This window comes from Dermochelys coriacea, chromosome 10 (assembly GCF_009764565.3).
Source record: "Dermochelys coriacea isolate rDerCor1 chromosome 10, rDerCor1.pri.v4, whole genome shotgun sequence".
Classification (NCBI taxonomy): Eukaryota; Metazoa; Chordata; order Testudines; family Dermochelyidae; genus Dermochelys; species Dermochelys coriacea.
Window position 1 is genome coordinate 49,688,200 of NC_050077.1, and position 23,688 is coordinate 49,711,887.

General features: G+C 41.5%; 1 protein-coding gene across 6 annotated transcripts in view; it reads left to right on the plus strand.

Moving 5' to 3' along the window:
* PEAK1 (pseudopodium enriched atypical kinase 1) overlaps positions 1–17,323 on the plus strand; it is a 223,825-nt gene extending 206,502 nt beyond the window's left edge. For all 6 annotated transcript variants that reach the window (XM_043494521.1, XM_043494519.1, XM_043494518.1 and 3 more), the window contains one exon: positions 8,314–17,323. In XM_043494521.1, coding sequence (XP_043350456.1) covers positions 8,314–9,471 — 1,158 coding nt within the window. In that variant the 3' untranslated portion in view covers positions 9,472–17,323. The remainder of the gene's footprint in view (positions 1–8,313) is intronic.
* Positions 17,324–23,688: the final 6,365 nt, after the last annotated feature.

Here is a 23,688-nt window from a genome sequence, read left to right on the forward strand (position 1 = left end):
ACCAGATGCTAAATGCCCATTATCTTAGCTTCTTTCAGTGCTTGTTTTTGATCAATTAATAAATCAAGATCCATGTTTTTCCCTTATTGGACCCTGTAATAAAGATTCAGAGTAGCACGTGGGTAAAAAGGCAGCAGAATTTCTACTATAATCTGGCCTGTTACAATGGAAGGACAGAGTAGGGCTTGGGAAATCCTGCATGGGGCATGGCTTTGTTTATTTACTCTTAACAGTGACATAGGACTAATTGTCACTAATAGAGAAGAATCTGCCCCTCTAAAACCTTTGGCAGTTAATGGTGGGTGGTCTAGAACCCTTAATATCTACATCAGATTTTATAGACCATAACTGCTGTTCTCTAAACCGTTTAAAAGGGGTACATAGGTATTTAGTTGTCTGACTCTCATTAATGCTAATGTGACTCACAGAGTGAAATTCCCACATGCTGTTTTAAAATTTTAGGTAATACTTGGGGATGATTATTCCATATATAAAATGCCTTATAATGTCATTGTGGTCATTGAAGTATGGAGACCAGTAGTCATTAGCTACATAAGAGATTAGAATCCTCGATTCCTAAATGGAAGCTCACAGTGAAGGTTTGAATAGAAACTTCTACATGGAAGATGATGAGACCCTACGAGGGCCTGGTTCACATCAGCAATCTTTTCTAACTGCAAGTAGTACAGTGGATGCCTGTAAATATACTTTATGTTCATTAAACTGCCTACAGACAGGAAAAGTTAATGTGTCTCTGCTGATTTCACTGCATTTTCCTTTTTTTGACAAAATATTTGTTAGTACTGAGGGAATCTGACCTGCCCTATCTAAAACTTGAGCACTTGTCCAGATTCATGAAGCTGTGTCTCGGAGCGTGAGGGGTGGGTGTCTGAAGAGCAATTAGACACTCCCCTGAATGCCAAATTTTTGCTGGTTTCAGTTCAGACCTTCTCTTAAATGCAACTGCTTTATGAATTCAGACATGTGACTGATTTGTCTTCAGACTCTCATCTCTGAGTGCTGTGAGGAGACACTCTGGCTTTTCATTTCCTTTTGTCAATTACACAGCCAGTATATATTGTACAAATCTTAGTATTTGTCTATAGTCAGCAGTTTAATCAGCTGCCTCTTTCAGTTTTCACATTATTTTGTTTGTAAAACAAAGACCAGGAGCTGACAGCTCATCTCTAATCAGATCTGAGTTCTCCCCCTGCCTTTTGTACATGTCACATATACATCTACATACATGCCATTTTCTCCTTATAGAACAAGGATCTTGTGAGAACTTTTCCTGATGTTTTCTCCCAGTTGTGCCACTTAGTCTCAAAAGTGTCATTACATTTTGAAGTTTCATTAAAAGTGATTGGTTGTCATCTTTAACAAAATATTAAGGGGAGTCATTCATCATTTTGTCATTGATTACAATAGTTACAGCATTTAGTCTTAACTATATATTTCATTGCTATAACAGTAACTTACAGTGTTGTACAGGAGAGTGTGTAATATTTCATTCTAAATAACAATGGTGGCCTGAAATAAAACCTCAGATCTAAAAAAACTCTTGAACTTGGAAGTTTGGATCTATATTTGGATCCAGATTTCCCCAGTGGCCTTGATCTCCCCTCCCTGTTCCACCCAAACACTCCAAACATTTATGCATACCTACACACCAAATTTGGGGAAAGATTGGAGCAGGATTGGAACTTTACACCTCAGGACTAACTCTAATTTTAAAGCCCATATTTTCAGAGGTTAATAGTTTGTGCAAATTATGTTGCCTGAGCTGCTGCTGTTCTAAGCTTGGTAGTAATTAAAAAAAAAAAATCTTCCATTGGAGTAGTAGATGCTCAGCACTTTTGAAAATTAGATCCATAAAAACTTCCAAATCAAAATTTCAAAAATAGTTTGGCTGTTTTTAAAAAAAAAAAAAAAAAAAAAAGGCAGCTGCGGGGAGGAGAGGGAAAAGGGCTGCCTAGTAATGTAATATGAGGTATTGGAGTTCAGGAGTTAGTCTTGATCCCTTGCTTCTGGGCTCTTATGGGGTGGGGAGAAAAAGAAACCCTCAATTTGCTATTTAACAATCCTTCTGTGCCATCAAATAGAGAAGCATAGATGGATTCAAAAGTAAATGCGTCCCAGCTCACCTTTGCTTGAAGTAGCATCACTGTGAGCTAGTTAGGAGACATTGGGTATCATCCCGAGACTCTTTGGGTGAAATAAAATGTGGTACAAGAGTTATTTACAGATGCTATTTTGTACTTTTCTTACAAAAAATAAGTTTGATTTTTAAAATGAAACTCTTTTTGGGTGAGTAGTTTACAATTTGGGCTAGATCATTTTGATATTAAAAAAACCCCAAGTTATTAATATTTAAAAAATGGCTGCTGCATGAGCACAGTAATTACTTCCTAGAATGTAATACTCCTATCTAAATTAACATCATAAGATTGTTATCATAATAATCAAGATTAATGAGACACCTATCATATGAGAAATCGGAATGTGGAGATCTGGAGAGATCTATCTATTTAACTGTAACTCTTTGGGTGAAGTAAATGGATTATGAGCTCTGTGTTACTGAACATACACACAAACCGTCCTGTACCAAAACCACCCTTTATTCTATTGCTCTTCTGAAAGTCACAGATGGAGTGATTAGGAGGAAAATATAGTGCCACTTGGGTTGAATACATAGAAACACCACTTCCTTGTAAAGCAGCTCAGATGACTTGGAGTGATGTTTTGTTCTGCATAGATCATCTTGAGCAGTGGTTCTCAAACTTTTTTACTGGTAACCCCTTTCACATAGCAAGCCTCTGAGTACAGCTCCCGCTTATAAATTAAAAATACTTTTTTGTACATTTAACACCATTATAAATGTTGGAGGCAAAGTGGGGTTTAGGGTGGAGGCTGACAGCTTGCAACCCTCCATGTAATAACCTCGTGACCCTCTGAGGGGTCCTGACCCCCGGTTTGATCAACCCTGATCTTGAGCCTTAATCTATGCATAATCTACTGTAAATGTCAGGATATAAATTCAGAGTTCCTCTCCTTTGATTATGATTATTTATTATAAACTTTTTTCCTAGCACAAGAGAATATTCTTTATTGGAGTTAAAGGCAATAAATAAATAAATAAATAAAATTCATACTCGCACATGCCTGGTAACACTGGTTTTACAGCACAACTTGTCAGACTAGTGGTAAATTTCATTGGTTTGGTGGAGTTAATGAATTTACTTCTCCCAACTCACTCTGAAAACAATACATCCTTTCTTCCAATTGTTTAATGACAATCGGTCACTGAACAGGACTAATAAGTTGCTATTTTTAGCATGGGTAAAGTCAGGTGTTCATCTATCGTCATGAGAGCAGAAACACAAACCAGGTTACAAATATCAAAGCATGGAATGGAAATAAAAAATGAAGGGAGATGCCGTGCATAGACTCAATATGGAAACTGAGGAGCACTTTTGGATAGAAAAGGGACACACCACTTTATTTTTTAGATAAGTATCCCATGTCATAGAGAAACATCACCCCAACTGGAATGAATTGCCACCCTTGCTGCCCATCCCAAGAAAGAGGCCAAAGACTTAACTGGTATGGAAACTGAACTACCCTCACACACCTTCAAAATGTTTTTCCAGATGATGTTTGAGACACACTGGTGGTATGGTGTGCAGCAAGCCTCCCCTTTTGCTGCCTATGCTGTACCAATTCTTTTATGAAGCAGGGGACTTAAGTCTCCAAGACTGTCAGCTGACACATTTCACTTCATGCATGTTTGTAGGGTCAGGGCCACGTGGATACTATCAGTTTCTGTATATTTAAAAGACTTTGGGGGATATTCTATTGGTGAAGTTAGGGTTAGCTCACTCTTCTCCAACCATTTAAAAATGCATTTGTGAGTGTAAATTACAAAGAGCCAGTGCTCAGATATAGTAACAATCAGCATTCGCTCCTGAAAGTGGTGCATTTTCCTTTTTAAATAAAATTGACTAGAAAATGCATTTTGTAAATTTGCTTTGCCTGTACATGACAGTGATAAACAGGCAATTTAAACTCCAGTGTGTCTGTGTTTTGGGAGGCTCAGGTATTTGTGATGTATTGGAACATTCACAGAATCAAAGGGAGGAGGACTGAATCAAAAATGTAGCCACCTAGCATGTCTAATTGCATATGATTATCTGACAGTGCACTTTTCTGATCGGCAAGCACAGAGGACTTAATCTCCCAGTACTTTACAGTTCCTAATAGTGTAAACACATAAAAGATGAAAAACATACTTTTTTTTTTAATTAAGGGTCAGTCTGACTAGCCTTGCACAATAGCTGAAGGGAAGCTAGTCAGAGCCCTGGACTCCTGACGTGTAATTATTATGCATAGTTATTGAACTAGCCTTCTTAAAGTGCATATGGAGAGGCAAGTTCAGCACTTTCCCTCTGTACTAGCCATCAGAACCAGACTGGCACAGGAAGCTGCACACACTGTATCCTGTAAAAGGCATAACAGCCACTGCTCTGGCCTGCACACCCAGAGTCTTTGTGTCAGTCTCTAAGATCTCCTACCATAGTGGTGAGCCTCTACTGTGGGAAGAGAATGTAGAGACACAATGTAGGCCTAAGTGTTCAACTATTTATCTGTTAAACAAGTAGAATATCAGTGAGTCTCTACAGAGAGAATACGATTGATGAGGAATCCTTTGCCTTCATTACAGGCATTTATAACTTCCCAAAATGTGCAGAGCCACCACCAACTCCTAACATGAATTAAAAAAAATCCTGATGATAATGGCACAGGCCTCAAAGATGTTTGTTTTCAGAGATAGTGTGGTAGCATTACAGAGCTGCTGTTGAAAGGCATGAAGGGACCACAATCTAACATGAAGCTGTTTGAAATGGATTTTCTAATAACACCCCAGTTTTCTTTCCTAATGTAAAGAGCATTGCTATCGCTCAAGCACTAAACTCACATACTCAGCACACACTATCAATCTAAGGATCCACTTTTTCCATTTATTTATTTTGTTTTATTTTATTTTATTTTATTTTATTTATTTTCAATCACAATCGTCAATAAAATCATAGTGATTAACAAATAGTAAAGACAAAATTTCAAAGAAATAATGATCTCTTCCCCACCCCCTGAATTACAGTTTGTCAAGTATAAGTCCTTAAATGACTTTGGATTCTATATTAGAAAAAACAGACAGCTGCCAAGTATTCCCAAAAATTGTAAGAAACTGCAAGGAATACATGATAGCACATGTATTAATGAATGAATTAATATACAGAAAAATGCTACAACATATCAAAACATTTTACTGAAAATCAGAAAGAATACTGTGCCATAATTGTCCCCTGACCCATCTATCTTCTAATCACTCTGTTCTTCCTTCACATTGTTCAGACATGAGTTAAGCCAAGCTTTAGCTTCATCAAAATCCAAAAAGCAACCTCTTCCTGTCTTCTCTCAATCTAAGCTTTGCACGTAGAAAGTACTGCTGTAGTTATACCAGCTGATCACATAGGTCCCAATCCTGCAAAGAATTAGGTATGTGCTTAACTTTACACACAGTGAGAAGTCCCATTGAAGTCAATGGAACCACTCTCAGTGTGTAAAGTTAATATGCGTAAGTCTGTGCAGGACCAGAATCTTAAAAATAGTAAGTCCTTTAAGACAGGGATTTTCTCTTTTTTACGTTTGCCTAGTACAATGAGGCTGGGGCCTATAGCTGCTACTGAAATGCAAATAATACATGATATTAGGGTTGCCAACTTTCTAATCACACAAAACCAAACACCCTTACTGTGCCCATTGTCCCTCCCTGAGGCCATGCCCCCTTTTCTGGGGCCCCGACCCCTGATCACTCGATCCCCCCCTCCTCCATCGCTCACTCTCCCCCACCCTCTTTCACTTGGCTGAGGCAGGAGATTGGGGTGCAGGCTCTGGGTTGGGGCCAGGGATAAGTAGGCAAGGGTGCAGGCTACAGGAGGGATTTTGGGTGCGGGAGGGGGCTCAGGGCTAGGACAGGGGGGTTCTGCAGGAGGGGGTGTGGGGTGCAGGCTCTGGGAGGGAGTTTAGATGCAGAAGGGGGCTCAGGGCTGGGGCGTGGGAGGGGGCATGGGGTGCGGGTTCAGGGAGGGAGTTAGCTTGTGGGAGGGAGATCCGACCTGAGGCAGGTGATTGGGATGCTGGAGGGGGTGTGGGCTCCAGGCAGCGCTTACCTCAGGCGGTTTCCGGAAGCAGCCAGCATGTCCAGCTCCTAGATGGAGGGGCCAGGGGGCTCTGCGCACTGCTCATGCCTGCAGGTGCTGCCCCCACAGCACCCAATGGCTGCAGTTCTCGGCCAATGGGAGCTGCAGACCCGGCACTCTGGGCGGGGCAATGCACGGACCCCTCATGACCGCCCCTGTGTCTGGGAGCCGGACATGCTGGCTGTTTCTGGGAGTCGCACAGAGCCAGGGCAGGCAGGCAGCCTGTCTTAGCTCCGCCACGCTGCCGACCGGACATTTTGCACCCTGAGCAGCCGTGTTAACCAGAGCTGCCAGGGTCCCTTTTTGACCAGGCATTCCAGTCGAAAACCGGACACCTGGCAATCCTAAATGATGTTAATAACTCAGATTTAAACATCAACCATTTCTTTCTGAACATTTGTGAACTTGAGCTATATCAGGCAAAATGTAACATTTCCTTTATTTCTGCATTGTTCAAACATGCTTTATCTCTATCAGTTAGTGAAGTGAAAGTAACTCTCAATGTTTTACACAAAGCAGCAGCTGGAGGAGAAATTCAAATGAAATTTAGAAAGTTTTAATAATCTGCAAAGATTATTGAAATTTTCTTCACAAAATTGTTTGAAACAATAAAGGAAGTTTTATGAACGAGATCTGAGCCATCTAACTGCTCAGAAAGAATCAATATCCAAACATTACGTGAAATGATATAATTATAAGTTACTCTAATGCATAAATGTTTATAGAATTGGGAGCCAAAATTTTTAATTTATTATTTTTTAGACATTCTCTTCCAAAGAAGTAATTTTAGAGACTACCAATCTAATTTACCATTGAATTGATTGAAATGGGATTGTAATGCTCGAATGGCAGATATAATTGTACTGAATGATATATTAGAAGATGGAGGGATAGAATGAGCAGAGGACAATTTTTCAACAGTTTGAACAGTCCCTATGGCTGCTGTGGCCAAGGTGGCTATCAACTGTGAGATGTTGATGGGAGAGTAAAGGAAGGCCTTTGCACTTCCCCATCACTGCTGGGTGTTACAAAAACTGATCCCATACATTCTTTTCTATCTATGTCTTCTTTCTGATGATTATATAAACTAAAGAGAGAGGTAGGGAAAAATAAGATTATCTTCCAAGGTTATCCCAGAAAAGTAATTTAGGAGTACATGTATTAGCAGAAGTGTTGTAAGTGAGACACGAGGGCAATTCTTCCGCTCTACTCTGCACTGATTCGGACTCAACTGGAGTACTGTGTCCAGTTCTGGGCGCCACATTTCAGGAAGGATGTGGACAAATTGGAGAGAGTACAGAGAAGAGCAACAAAAATGATTAACGGTCTAGAAAACATGATCTATGAGGGAAGATTGAAAAATTGGGTTTGTTTAGTCTGGAAAAGAGAAGACTTAGAGGGGACATGATAACAGTTTTCAAGTATGTAAAAGGTTGTTACAAGGAGGAGGAAGAAAAATTATTTTTCTTAACTCTGAGGATAGGACAAGAAACAATGGGTTTAAATTGCAGCAAGGGAAGGTTAGGTTGGACATTAGGAAAAACTTCTTGTCAGGGTGGCTAAGCACTGGAATAAATTGCCTGAGGAGATTGTGGAGTCTCCATCATTGGAAATTTTTAAGAGCGGGTTAGACAAACACCTGTCAGAAATGGTCTAGAATACTTAGTCCTGCCACAAGTGCAGGGGACTGGACTAGCTGACTTCTCGTGGTCCCTTCCAGTTCTATGAGAAATATATAAAATAAAACCTCCGTTGGGCTGTGTCATCATTTAATACTTCATGGTATATTCCAAAAATTAATAAATTGAAGTCCAGAGTCCTTAGCTTTCACTCCAAAAAGCAATCAATGTAAGATGCATAAAACATATAAGAGTTTCAAAGTGTGCTCCCAAAGGGCAGAGGTGAGGGTTTTTAAGCCTCACTCTCCCTAATTTCCAGTATTTGGGGTGGGGTTGGCAGCAGGCAGCCAGGTGCACATTTAAAAAGAAAAAAAAATTTACAAATGAAAAGTTATAATAATTGACTTTGGTTTTGTGCTCTTTTCTGCCAACAGATTTGTAAGAGCAAAGCTAAAGAATCCCAACAGTATTACCACAGCTTGGCTATCAGACAGAGTCTGGCTATTAACTTTAACATCCAACAGGACTGTGGCCATTTCTTAGCTGATGTACCTGTTCGCCTTCTTCCATGGGAGGATCCCAATACACCTGAGATGGAGGAGGAAGATGAAAAGGAAGGAGAGGTAGAAGATGAGCAAAAGAACAAAGAAACCCCTTCCTGTTTGGATACTTCACAGAAAGACAACTCAGGCAGTGAGCGGACCATCAGCAAGCAGCGCAGCCGTGTTGTGGTCATCACACGGGAGGTACCATACCTAACAGTGGCTGACTTTGTGCGAGAGTCCACAGTACGCCATGCAAATAACCCAGACTTCTATGAAAGGCAGGTGTGTCTATTGCTCTTACAGCTGTGTTCAGGCCTGGAGCACCTGAAACCCTATCACATCACACACTGTGATCTGCGCTTGGAGAACCTACTGCTAGTTCACTACAGACCAAGGGGAGGCTTTTTGAACTATGAGCCGGTGGAGCCCAATCCCAACACAGCTTGCCCAGCCAGGCTGATTGTGAGCAATTTCTCACAGGCCAAGCAAAAGAGACATATGGTAGATCCAGAGGTCCTACGGGACCAATCCCGCCTGGCCCCAGAGATCATCACTGCTACACAGTACAAAAAGTGTGATGAGTTCCAAACTGGCATCCTCATCTTTGAAATGTTGCACTTACCCAACCCCTTTGATGAGAATCCAGAGCTGAAGGAGAAGGAGTATACCTGTGCTGACCTCCCCAGGATCCCCTCCCGTTCCCTCTATTCCTATGGGCTCCAGCAACTCGCCAGCTGCCTGCTGAATCCCAATCCTTCAGAGAGAATCCTTATTTCCGAGGCCAAGGGAATCCTTCAGTGTTTGTTATGGGGTCCACGTGAGGATTTGTTCCACACTCTGAGCTCATGTTCCAGCCCAGTACGGAAGGATGCTGTGCTGCAGAACTGGCTGGACATCAAACGGACGCTGCTGATGATCAAGTTTGCAGAGAAGTCCTTGGACAGGGAGCATGGAGTCAGCCTTGAAGACTGGCTTTGTTCTCAATATCTGGCATTTGCCACTACAGACTCACTCAGTCGCATTGTTAAAATCATGCAGCAACACTAGTTTGTAGAAGCTGTTGCTTTTCCTCAACCCCCTACTCCTTGCTCTATTCTGCTCCCACCTTCTTTATTCTAGGGTTCACACTTTGCACGTCTGCTGAAAAAAAACAGCCTCAAAACTTGGAGAACAAATCTCAAAGCTAGCAATCCTGCGCAAATAGGTTCTAATTGGAAATATTGTCTCCTATTGAAGATACGATGGAGACTTTATTCAATTCCTAGGCCTTCCATGTTTAATCATATGTACAATGATTGCAATTGGATTATACACCTCCTAGGTTGGGTTAATTTTTCAACAGATTGAAAAAGGGGAGAGAAAAATTTTAAGGAGACTACTAGTTTTATATTACTATAGAGAATGAATTCCCCATCTCCTCTGGATGGATCCTACCATTTCTAGTGGTAGCATCTGCAGAAAAACTGTGACCATTTATGACCATCAACAGAGATGAATTCATCATAAATGTGAATCAAATGATCCACCAAAGTTTAGAGCCCTTGACCACAAATATATTGCTTGTGCTCCATCCCCGGTGAAAGGTTCTATCTCTCAGTCTAGGATTAGGTTCATCCACTTAGTCTTCTCATTCAGGTGGATTTTTATTTTACTCCTACTCTTAAATTCTTTATTTTCCTCCCAAATGGGGCAGTTCTCTGATCCCAGCAAGTAATCAATAGGCAGCAATCATCAGTGTTCAATACTGATACCTTCTCTGACTTGCTACCTGTCCATATCCCTTCTGATCATGGCTCCTGGATTCCAAGGATCCTGCCTTAATCAGCCCATGATTACCAACCTGTAATATCTTCACTGAAAAGCAAAAGCAGAACTTCCCACCAGTATATATGACCAGAGAGTAATGTATTGTAGATATAACAGTATTAAACGAGCAACATAACATACCAAGAAAAACTGAAACATCCCTCCTCCACATAAAAGGCACTAAACCCTGGGCTTGAAATAAACAGAAATTACATAACCAATCCTCCTTCAGTTGCTGCTGTGCATCAGGTATCAAAATAGCAGCCTCCTTCTTTGTGTTTTATTTTGGTTTACTAGCCACTTGTGGCATATTGCAAAGGAGGACTGAATTGGCAGTGCTGGTGTGTTGGCAGGAGATACCTACACAGACAAGCGTTAAACAGTTCTAACAGGCCACATGGAGATGGTTTTACTTCAAATGCATTTCTCTGGGGGAAAAACAAGGGGGCAAACACTGCTATTTAATTACTGAGAGACCTCTAAAGTTTGGCAGCTGTAATTAACAGTGACCTGATCTATTTTCCCCACAGCAGTATTTGGCTACAAATCTCCTATCAGTAACTAATGTTTACTAGTGTACTAGCTGCTTCAGACAACACCCTAAAAATCCCTAAAAATGGAATGGCTGTTAACATAGCTCAGAGATCATTGCAGGTATCGTTTTAGAGTAAGGAGAAACTGGTGGGTATTAAGGTGACAGGTTAAAAAAAAAGTCCAACCTGAAGGAACTTTTCACCTTTAGAGGCAGCTGCTGGTTTCCTTCCCTGTGATAGTGACCTTTCCTATGGAGCGCCTACAATCATACAGATGGTCTCTTTGCTCAGTATTGCTAGGTTCTCAATTGTCTCAAATATCTCTGAAGAACACAGTGGGGGCAAATGAAAGGTGATATTTAATATTCTGAGATGGGTGGTGGAAAGCATACAGCCCAAGTTTTGAGCCTGTGCTTCTCTCCTATGGATATATGTGCAATTCTTGTATGTATTTTTTAAAATCTGTATATTACAGTGTTTACGTTACTTACCAGACTTTACCTGATGCTAGATCTGCAAATCCTTCCTTTACTTTCCTGGCACATAAATGCGCAGAGTTACATGTGTTCTTTATATGGATTGATATTTCATTTTTCATTGTTTGTTAAAACTGAGAAATCAGTTTACTTCAGTCTTGAAAACAAATAGCCACTTTTTATAGCATATGCATGCTTGGACTAGATGCATGGAAACCAAACAAACAGTCCTGCAGGCATGAGGTCAGTGAAACTAGCTCCGTGTGCACGCCGCATATTTGAAGGGGGTGAAATTTCTCTGGCATCTGTCAGAGCCAAGCCTTGTGGTATGTGGAAGCCTACATTGATTGTGCAGTAATATATAGAATATTTTTGTGGCCTTTTAAAACGTTTTTAAACTTTCTGATGAAATATCCTTTTGTCTGATTCATCTGTATCGGAGAGGGATCAGGCAAGGATAAGGATCATGTATTTTAATGTGATATATATCATTTTTAAAAATCTCAAAGAGTTAATGGGGGTGGCAACATTAATGCAAAAAGAGTGCAGTGCACTTAAGCACAATTGCAATGCATGGAGCTGATAACTTCCACCACTTTGGGAAAGAGGCTTTCTACATAATGCTGAACAGACTTGTGGTAGAAGCCTTTACAAAGAATTGCACAATCAATAAATGATCCCTGTTTCACAGAATTGTGTAATGCCTTATGGCTTATATACACTGAGCATGAGTTGACAGCTCACTTAAATGCTACCTGCAAACTACCAGACAGTCACCAACCCTTTAAGTTAAGCACAGGACACTGCTTCTTCTTGTTCCCCTGGTCTGGTTTAGTGTTTGTTTTTGGGTTTTTTTAAGTAGCATCCATCTGCACATAACTTCTCGCCTAACAAATATATGCTGTATGAGTAGCACATGGACCACTGGCCATTGTAGTAGGCACATTCCTTTAGGCCGCCTGGTTTGTTTGGTTGTTTTTTTGTGTGTGTATGTGGACACATGTTCTCAGTATCATTTTCATGTCAACACGCACATGCAAAGTTGAATATTGAATGTTTTACAACCTTATGTATTTAACGCAGCTGGTCCAAAGCCTTTGTATGTCTTTGTTCTTTAGAGATCAAATTTCAGTTCATATTGTTTATGATTAAATTTAAACCAGTACTCATTTTAGTTCTGCAGTATAATCAAGCATGGATGAATGTTCACTACCGATCTCTTTACTGTGCAGCACTGGGTAACCTTTAGCAATTTGTAAAATCAATGTGATTTTTACTTTTTTTTCTTTTTAAGAACAAAAGAATGATCAAGGAGGACAATCACAAACTGGCAAGAGCTTCCATTCCTTGGTGGTTCTGGGGCTGCTTTTGCAGACATCCTTGAGGATTATAACTCTGTTTCTGGGGGTCCTCCGTGCTGATTAAGAACACATCGCACAAATATCTGAGAATGTATGCATGAAATTGACTGTAAACAAACAAAAGCAAAAAAAGGTGGGGGGGATGCTACAGCATAATTTCTAAACAAATGAGGAAAAAACCTGTTCCTTTTGTCAGTGGGATTCTTTATGTATCAGGAATGGAATCCCTGCCTTTGTACTTGCATGTGGACATATACATGCACCGAGTTTGGATTTTTAAGTAGTGTAGCACTTTTAGTTGAGCTCAAGAAATGAGAAGAGCTGCAATTCTAAGATAACAGTATTGATTGTAAATATATATTTTTCTATTACTAAAAGCTGCCATTTCACTATTTTTTAAATTTAAATTATACAGATTTTCAGGTTCAAAATAAGATCTGAAAAATCATGTAATTATTTGATGAAGAATTAGAATTAGTGATTCCTGAAGCTTTTAGGGCCACTAAAAATCTTTTTAACAATTTGGATGGAACAATCTAGATCAGCAATTGAATGCACAATGTATAGTGCCTTGTCAAAGAATTAGAATAGTAATGGAGAGAACCAGTCAGAATCTCCACCTGCTAACAGCCCTATAAATAATACTGCCTACATAGGGTATGCATACACACCAGGTGGGTACCACACAGGGTATGTATACACTGTGATTCCCAATGTGGGTAGACAGATACATGCTAGCTCTGCTCAAGCTAGTGTCTAAAAATAGCAGCCTGGCCATGACGCCTCAGGCTAGCCACCGAAGTATCATCCCGTCTGACCCCCCAAATACATACTTAGGCAACTAACCCAAGCCACCACCCATGCTGCTGTGGCTACACTGCCATTTTTAGGTGCTAGCTTGAGCCTTACACCTCCCAACTGCTGTGTTGACATACCCATAAATATAAAAAGATGACTACAAAATAAAATGTTGCTTTTCATATGATGTTGGGTTAATCAATTTAATGAAAGGAAGATTTTCTGGAAGGTCAGTTACATGAACAAGTTCCTTTGAAGTTGCTCATCGTACCAAAATAAACCCCAAATGACAGCAGGTCTCTGGATTTTTCACATCTGAAATTGAGGCTTAGCACTAGGTGAGAAATAGATGAGATGTCACTTGGTCTAGACATAATACACTAAAATTCAAGAGTCCTATTGCTTTGACAATCTATTACAGACACTCCAACACCGGAAGATGAAGAGACTGAATAGCTTGGAAAGAAGAGAATGTGTGTAAGATGTGCAGCGCCTCATATTGTATATGGTGGATGTGCTGCACACACATCTATATGCTATGGAGGCATTGATGCAAACCACTGTTAATTTAGGAGTTTGGGAAAACAAGAATCTGTTATAGAATGTGGATTTCTTGTTTGTTTCCTTAAAAATGGATAAGTAAGCTCAGTTTATCTTCCACACCTCCGGTCTGGTCCAGTGAATATATATGGTTCAGGTGAACATCTAGACAGAATTTAGATGGCACAGCCACTACAAAAGCTCATATGGAAATTGCCAGAAATGAGAGAATGCAGATTTTTTTCTGAGGGCTCTGTAATGTCAGAAAATAGAGACAAGGCCTCTTTTTAAAATTCAGATGTCAAATGAAGACTAAGAAGTCAGTACTAAAGTAAGAAATCTCATCTTATTGGAATACTATGGTGCTGGAAATCCCAATCTGCAGTCCAGTGTGTACATAGTATTTACATGGTCTAACATTATCCTACCATCCTTCAAGCTCCAACATTCACTCCAGATTTTCTTTAGGGATCTGCCAACAGCACCACAGGATCTGCATACATCATCTGGACATTGTAGACCAGGGGGATTCTGATAGGTTAGAGGGAAGAATATATACTTTAAATAAATCTGGTGCATTTTGGCAATCAAACACTTGTCAGGTTACCCAGATGCTTTCTATTCCAGTTCTCTAGCTTTTGTCTGAAAAACTTGTCAGTTGTTGCTGAAATAGAAATATCTCAAGGGCATTACCCCATTCAGAAGCCTTACCTAAATGAGTATATTTTAACATTTTTTCCTGTTTTCAACTAGGGACCTTGTCCTTCTCTCCCTGAAGCCAATGAGAGAGTGTTTTGCCTTTTGGGAGCAGTTATAGGCAGCAGTATCAAACCCTTCAGTGCACTTCTCTGCCCCCAGTTTGATACAGGTTGAACATTGTTTCCTGGCAGTTGTAGTAAATGGGTAGTATTCCCAACATCACTGGGTCATCAAGTTTATACTGATTTAATGGAGGTGCTGCTGCTGCAATTCCTGAAATCCCAGAGAACACTCGCAGACCTTCAGTCAAATGCTGTCCATTTAAAGAGGACCTTGCTGTGTAGTACAGCCCATATACATTGCTATGAGTGGAACAGGATCTGTGGACTGCAGTGTGGACGCTGGAGGCCCAGGTGCAGAAATTCTAAACCTATGGTCAATATTCAGTGTGGATGCTCAAACCCTGGGCAAACCCAGGGTCTCAGTTCCTGAGTCCCACTAACCCTGGCCTTACATTACAGTGTAGACATAACTGTGAGATTTGCTGCACCAAATCCCTAAGATTAAACCAAAAGAGGCTTTTATATTGTGATGATTAAATATATAGAAGATAATACCAAAGAAATGCAGAGCAGAACTTTAAATGCTTCAGTAATCATACTGTTCCCAAAACTCAGTTCAGTAGAGATGGTCCATAAACCAGCACATAGATTCCAAAATGATTTCAAGAGCAGGGAAAAAAATAATTTAAAATGCTTCTATAAAAGTAGCTCTGGGCAGAACTTTTAATGTAAGGTGACTAAAACTCTGAAAGAACCAGAGAGAAGTCTCATAATCCCTCCTCCTGACCATTTGTTGTGTTAGGAAGAATTTTTACTAGATGTTTGTCTAGATTATATTATTCACTTTGAGGCACTATTTGAAGGATTATGGTTTGAATAGACACAATATAAAGAATTTTGTGCTTGGGAGATTTATTTATGAATTTAAATTATTTTCTATAAGCCTCCTTGCATTAGATCAGTGTTTTTTAAAGTTTGGGTTATGATCTAGTACTGGGTTGCAGCATATAAGACATTGGGTGTCTTTGCTCAGCACCCAGGGACCCTAACAACTCTGGTCAGCACTGCCAACTGGGATGTTAAAAGTCCCATCGGCAGTGCTGCCCAGCTAAGGCAGGCCAGTGCCTACCTGTTCCAACACCGCGCTGCGCCCCAGAATCGGCCAGCAGCAGGTCCGGTTTCTAGACGGGGGCCACGGGGCTCCACGCTCTGCCCCTGCCCCAAGCACTGGCTCCACATGTCTATTGGCTGGAAACCGGCCAATAGGAGCTGGGGAGGGAGGGGGAAGAGCATGCTTGTGGGCAAGAGCCGCTGCTTGTGCACTTCCACCTAAAAGCCAGACCTGCTGCTGGTTGCTTCCAGGTGCAGCATGGTCCGCGATGCCAGGACAGGTGGGAAGCCTGCCTCTGCGACGCTGACCGTGAGCCACCAGAGGTAAGCCCACACCCCAATCCATTGCCCCATCCCTGAGCCCACCCCCCAAACCCAGAGCCCCTCCTGCTCCCCAAACTCCTCATTCCTGGCCCCAGAGCCTGCACCCCCAGCCCAGAGCCTTGACCCCTCCTGCATTCCAACCCCCTGCCCCAGCCCAGAGCCCCCTCCCACACCCTGACCCCTCATTCCTGGCCAGACCCCACAGCCCTCACCCCTGCACCCCAACTCTCTGCCCCAGCCCTGAGCCCCTCCAACACCCCAAACCCCTCATCTCCAGCTCTGTTGGGCCACAGGTATCAACAATTTTCTTCAACTGGGTTGCCAGAAAAAAAGTTTGAAAACCACTGCATTAGATGTTTGGCAGTCCACTCAACATCTAGTTAGAGACTGAATTAAGTCTACAGAAGATTTCAGAAACGGCAATGGGCATGAAATACTCAACTTACCTGTACCTAAGCATCTCGCTATTCTAAAGAATTTGTTTTATACTTCAATTTAAGAGGAGCCATCTCATCCTTTGTTTTTTTAAATCCAGGAAGAAGGTTTCAGGGATTTAGAAGAGGTTGGAATATTTTTTATATGAGAGAAATATATGTTCATATAAATTGTAATTTACTACAGAAAATTCACTTTGCCCCTCTTTTGTGTGTGTGTGTATATATATTATATACAGCATATAATATGTGCTGCAAATTTGCTTGAATTTTAGCATACCAATTTCATAAAACCAATTACACCTGTTTATAAAAAACTATTTCAGAACTCTGGTTCTTTTTCTTTGCTTTGTTGGTTGCAGAAAGTTTTGCAGCTCAAATCCTTGTGGTGGTTTTTTTTTTCTTAATTCTTAATTATGTTGGACCCTTGTTTTTCATAAAAGGAGATAAAATTATTTTTAAATAAGAGATTCCTAAACTGGTGATCTTTTATAAATGGAATTTCTTTAAAATTCCTCAGATAAGGGATTTTTTTCTCCATTGTCCTGGGTAAGCTTTGTGTTTGGAATTCCGGATTGCATTGCTTTATCTGGTGCTTCATATCTATATTGACACATTCTATATAAATAAGTGTATAAACTCCAAGCCTTCCTTTGCCATCAGGGGGCAGTTACACTCTGGTTTGCTGTGGTACTTTGCTGTGTACTTTGTGGCATTTATGTTACTTGTAAATAAACTAGTTTTATTACACTGAAAGTCAAATGTGGTTGTCTTATTTTTCTACCTTTCTTTCCTCTTTAGGTTTTCAAACACTAGGGAGTTGCACTGGAAAATACTGTGTTTACAGTAAAGATGCGTGAACATGGCCTCTTGTTGAATTATGGCAAATGCAGGAAAAAATGTTTTACTGCAAGGGAGCTGAATGTTCTTTAGTAATGGCCATTGTATTAACAAGGCAGATGCAATGTTTAATGTCTCCTGGTCCATACAGAGAGATCAGAGTTATCATAATTAGGGCAGAGAATAATTGAGTCTTCATGTTCATTCCTCCCTGTGGCTTCTTTGCACTGTTCTATCAGCGTACTCCAACCTCAAGGGATTAACCTTTTCTGAAGTGAAGAGAATTCACACTCCACATTCATTTGATCTTGGGCTTCCCTCTGTCTTCTTAATAGGTTTCATTTCTGCCGTCAAGGGAGACGTACTTCTTGGGGGTGAGAGCCAGGGATTTCGGGGGGTATACACCTCCCCTGAATTTTCCCAACACCCGCAGTTATATGCAGTGTTGCCAATTTAGTTGTTGGTTGGAAATTTGAATTGAAATTGAAACATTCATACACACTTTAAAAGCATATACAGTATATGAGAAAATACTTGTACCTGAAAAAGCATAATGGATTTGAAAAGTATGAACAAAGACTAGCTTCTTCATACAGCTGCTATTTATGACAATGTCGGCACATTTGTTTTGGCTATATTCACTTACCTAATAATTTCATATTATGGTTTGTAAGCAAGGTCTGAATGAGCTCTCCCCTGACAGCTAGTGATGAGCCAGTGGTGGTTAGAAAGGCTTCAGGACCAGACTGTATTTTCATTCACCCCTACTCTGCCTAGATATCCAACAGACAGAGCTGTGTTGCCCAAGTGATCAATTTTGGCTGGTGCTGGGTTACAAATCACTTAAGTATTAAATGTGTGGGGGTCATGAAATGTTGTTTTCTTTATTGTATGAGTAAAGGACAGCAGAACTGTACTTAGGCTGACTGAATGAGGGGGGGTCTCCTTCTGTGCTTAATTTGTGTTGGGGCTTGCCAGGGCTGAGCCCAGGCACCTCTAGGCTTGGCAGTTCATAGCCCTGGGACCTCTGGGCTTGTCACATCAGTTATGAAAGTAACAAACTTGCTTGAGCCCCGGCACCTCTTTCATTACAATTTAAGCACTGGTCATCCTCAACTGAACTGCACTCCCTAAACAGGAAGTTTGGATGCCATATCCTAGTGAAGAGAGAAGATGGGGCACAGGTGTTTTGCTTGGTGGTGTGGGCTCTGCCTAAGAGTCACAGACACTATTTGACCTGACCCTCTCTCCTATTTAGAGATAGAGCTGATTAGGCTCCATAGAGAGTCTTTTGGTTTGTAAAGTGACCACTAAAGCTGAAATCACTGATAATCAGTGATAATAAGTGCTTAGACCTCCTGTGGGACAGTGTTTCTGTGGAAGACACAGCCCAGCCTGCACTAGCAGCGAGGTTCTCCCACTGAGCACTGAAATCACTGACAGCTGGGTGGAACCTCAAGAGATCAACTTGCAGAGATCACAGTGGAAGGTGGCAGTAGAAGGTGACAGCGCAGGGCCATTGGGGACAGAGTGATAGAGTGAATGGTGGCACAACAAACAACAGAGGCCAGAGCATTGGACAATGTTTCAGTGACTTCACTCCAGAATGCTAGATTTGTGACTGGGAAACATATAAATATACATTTTCTAGTAGGCCAAGATTTTTAAAATGCATTGTTTGCCAAGGTCATTATTTCACATCATCGCTATCTCGAGAGGTCATTATCTTGGGGAGTTTCTGTACTAAACTTTTTTATTATTATAATTATTTTTATGTAAGAATAGCCATATTGGGTCAGACCAATGGGCCATCTATCCCAATATCCTGTCTTCTGACAATGACTATTCCATGTGCTTCAGAGGGAATGAGCAGAACAGGGAATCATCGAATGATCCATCCCCTGTCGTCCACTTCCCGCTTCTGGCGAACAGAGGCTAGGGACATTCAGAGCATGGTATTGCATCCCTGCCCATCCTGGCTAACAGCCATTGGTGGACCCAACCTCCATGAACTTAGCTAGTTCTTCACAACATCCCTGGCAAAAAGTTCCACAAGTGACTGTGCATTGTGTGAAGAAATACTTCCTTCTCCTTCAAGTAGTGTCCCTATGGGTGCTCCACGTTAGGTGTCTGTGTGCCCCTGCACCTCTAATCGGAGATTTTTGGTAGCAGTGTCCCATGCCTCGAGGCTATTTAGCACTGCCGGGGAACCCCCCTCTCTTCCTTCTCTACCACCTTTGGCCTCTGAGGGAAGGAGCAATGTCCCTTCCTTATCTGTGTCATTAGCATAAGTAGTGTTTGTTTTGTTACCTTTGTTCTTCCTAAAAGTACTCAGGCTAGTGTTTTATTTTAATTTTATTTTATTTTATTCCTTTGGTTTAAAAAGAAAAGAGAAAGAGGGATAGCTCAGTGGTTTGAGCATTGGCCTGCTAAACCCAGGGTTGTGAGTTCAATCCTTGAGGGGGCCAGTTAGGGATTGGGGCAAAAATTGGGGATTGGTCCTGCTTTGAGCAGGGGGTTGGACTAGATGATCTCCTGAGGTCCCTTCCAACCCTGATATTCTATGATGATAACTTCACTTTCCTTCCCTGTCTGGAGGCATTCTCCCGCTCCCCCCGGCATCTAGTAGACTCATAATTATTTTCTTTCAGTTTAAAAAAAAAAAAGTAAAGACACTGTTCTTCTGCATATTCTTCCCTGCTGGAGGATGACACCTCCTGCCCAAGGGCTTGCCTGGCTCTCTCTGCTCCAAGCAGTGCCTCTCCTGCCAGGAGTCAGTTCCTGTAATGGCCAGACACTCACTGTGCCTGGGAGACCCTCACAGACGTGCTTTACCTGCCACACCTAAAACTGCAGCCTCACAGGAGCTGGGAGCTGAAGTAAAAATTCCTCCTAGAGAGAAAACACTTCAGTCTGCAGGGGCCTCCCGTGGGTGTTGACCCCCGATCATCCCTGGAGCCTTCATTTCAAAAGGTGAAGTGAGTGGTGAAGAGGAGGAGAGAGAGAGAGAAAGAAGAAGAAGCCACCAGCAGACTCCCCCTGGAAAGGCTCCTCCGAGCAACTGGCCAGCCAGAGGGGTGTTCCCGAGTGCGGCAATCTGGGCACCAATCCCAGGGGTGTTCCCCAGTGCAGCCATCTCAATAGAACAGTACCAGCAGAGGAACCTCCTGCTGTGAGCTCAGCTGCCACTCTGGGTGGGCTGGAAGCTCTGGAAGCTGAAACCTGAGAAGGAGCTTCCTGCTGTGAGCTCTGCCCGGCTCTGAGCTCTGCCTGAGCTCTGCTCTTGGCACCGATAAGGGGCTTCTGTAAGAGGAAGTTACTCACCTTGTGCAGTAACGATGGTTCTTCGAGATGTGTGTCCCTGTAGGTGCTCCACTTTAGCTGTCTGTGTGCCCCTGCACCTCTAATCGGACAAGTTTGGTAGCAGTGTGCAGTTGAGCCTGCACATGTGCTCTCCCATCCTCGTGGTCTGCCTCGAGGCTATTCAGCTCTGCACAAGCGAACCCCCTCACTTCCTTCTCTACCACAGAGCCCTGTAGAGAACTCCGAAGTAGAGGGGAGGAGGGCAGGTTGCGGAGCACCCACAGGGACACACATCTCGAAGAACCATCATTACTGCACAAGGTGAGTAACTTCCTCTTTTGTTTGTTTTAAACTTGCTGCCTATTAATTTCATTGAGTAACCTCTGGTTCTTGTGTTAAGTGAAGGTAAATAACACTTCCTTATTCATTTTCTCCACACCAGTCAAGATGTTATCGGCCTCTATCATATCCCCCCCTTAGTCATCTCTTTTCCAAGATGAAAGTCCCGGTGTTTTTAATCTCTCCTCATATGGAACCTGTTCCATACCCCTAATCATTTTTGTTGCCCTTGCCTGTACCTTTTCCAATTCCAATGCATCTTTTTTGAGATGGGGTGACCAGAAATGCATGCAGTATTCCAGATGTGGGTATAGCATGTATTTATATAGTAAAAATGGAGGAGCTTGGTTTGCCAGACTGATCAGCTAAGCCAATACTGGCAAGCTATATGAAAAGGCTACAAATCACCATGCCTCTGGGCTGCATCAACATGCAGAAAGCCTTATAAGTCCACTGTCAAAACCAATTTTAGAAGAACTTAATGAGGCTGTTAATGCTGGAGACACAACTCAGTTTATGTGAATCAACATGGCTGTTGTATCTCTTGCATAAATAGAAAGTATGATGCCACACACTACAAACTGGAGGCCAATGTTAAGTGCATTGTCACTTGTTAATCCTGAAGTTGGACACTGGTTTTAAACAAGACTGGCAAATGCTTGCTATCTTTCTGAAAAAACTCAGCTGACTCTCTAGAAGCATACAGTGCAACAATGAAAGACTCAGCAGTTGAAAAAGTTAAGAACACTCTCACCATATTCAAAATATGTGCATACATGGCTGATGAATGCACCAATGCAAATAGGCATCAAGTATTAAGTCATTGTGTATCTTATCTTGATGTCCTGGTAGGCCAATAGATGCATTCTAGATGTTCAGGTAGAAGACACATAGACACATCAGCTGCATCTGTGACATCTTAGAAGAGTTAAATGCTTGTAAATTGAACCCCAAACAGATGGCTGCTTGTGCATTTGGTGGAGCCACAAACTTCTCTGGAAGACATAGTGGAGTACAAGCTTTGCTCAGAGAAAAGTGTAACTGTAATCTCTCCTATACATACTGCAGAGGCCATCTACTCCGGCTAGCGCTAGTACCAGCTGCAGAATCTTCAAAAGACATTAAAAAGCCATACATTTAATGGCTTTTTATCCTCTTTTTTTTTTTAGCAGGAGTCCTAAAGGACTGAACATCTTGGAAACAAATAGAAGATATACTGAGATTGAAGTTCAAATTAGTCCAACCTGGGAAAACCTGCTGGTTTTCTCATGAGCGATTCTTGGCTGTTGCCTTAAAATTACGGCAACTGTTATTACTGGCTTTGAAAAGTATTCACCAAGATAAGACAGATCTAAGTAGTGAGGCTGGTGGACTACTTTTGTTACTAAGTTTAGAGAAGACTATCGCCATTCTCTCTCTTGTAAGTCTACTATTGAAACCAATTGGTTCATTAAACAATGTCATTCAGGCATCTGTTACAACAGTAGTAGATCTTTGTCCAGCAGTAGAAGCTATACTTGGATCAATCAGAGAGATATCCATTGAAAATGTACTGGAATCAGCAAAGACTTCAGTCCAGAAGTTGACTAATGAAGGTACTTATATTGACTCCTTAAGTGAAGAGGACAAAAAGTGTTAAGCCAGCTGAACAGATACACAAACTTGATTCTTCAAAATCTACAATAGTGATTTCTGGATTCTACTCAACCTCCACATAGCTTTTACAGATGCCTGTCTTATAAAACACCTATAGTTGAGTGGAGTGAGGCACTACCAGCAATAGGGCTGCTATGTGATCAGGACAGAATAGAGAATTTTGAACACAGAGTGGAATATCATATGACGAACGAATGAAAATTTAACTTCAACTTCTTTATCATCACTAGTGGTTTGATCCAATCTTTGTGCTATGTTTCCTGGGATGAAAGAAGTAGGAATTCATCTCTTGCTACTATCAGTCACAGCAGTGACAGCTGAGCATTGTTTTTCATCATTGAATAGAATTTTGTGTTCTGAAAGAAGTTGCCTTCTGCCTCATCGTGAGCATATTATGAAAGACTGGAAGTAACGGACGCAAAAGAAGGCACCAAAGAGTGCCAAATTACAACAAGAAACCAAGACGGATGTAGATGTAGCACTTCATAGTAGGCTTGAGTAGCCAACTTTAATTTTTGTGATGATTTTAAAACATGAGTTAAATCTAATAAAATGGTTGCGAAACATTTTTCAGTTTTTACTATGGTGCCATATAGCCCACCTTTGCCCTCACGGCCTCACATCCCCCTCCCCCATGAATATTCCAACACTCCCCCCCCATTTAAAATCTTGGGAAAACACTGGTGAGAGCTAAATCCTCTAAAGCCAACATAGCTTAAGCTGTTTAGTCTTGTGTCCACGTACCCTCTAGTGGCAACAATGGAAACTACAGGCACTTATGTGGACTCCAGGCATATTTTGCAAAGACCAAGCCAACTCTAAAGCTCTGTCTTACCCTAGGGATATTTTCTAACAGTTTGTCACAGTTGCTAGCACCAACTCAGCTCCACCAGTGTTAACAATGATGGAAGCCCTACTGTAAACCAGCTGCTGCTGTTATATTAACCACTATGTTGATTAGACCTGCTCTGAGAAAAATGACA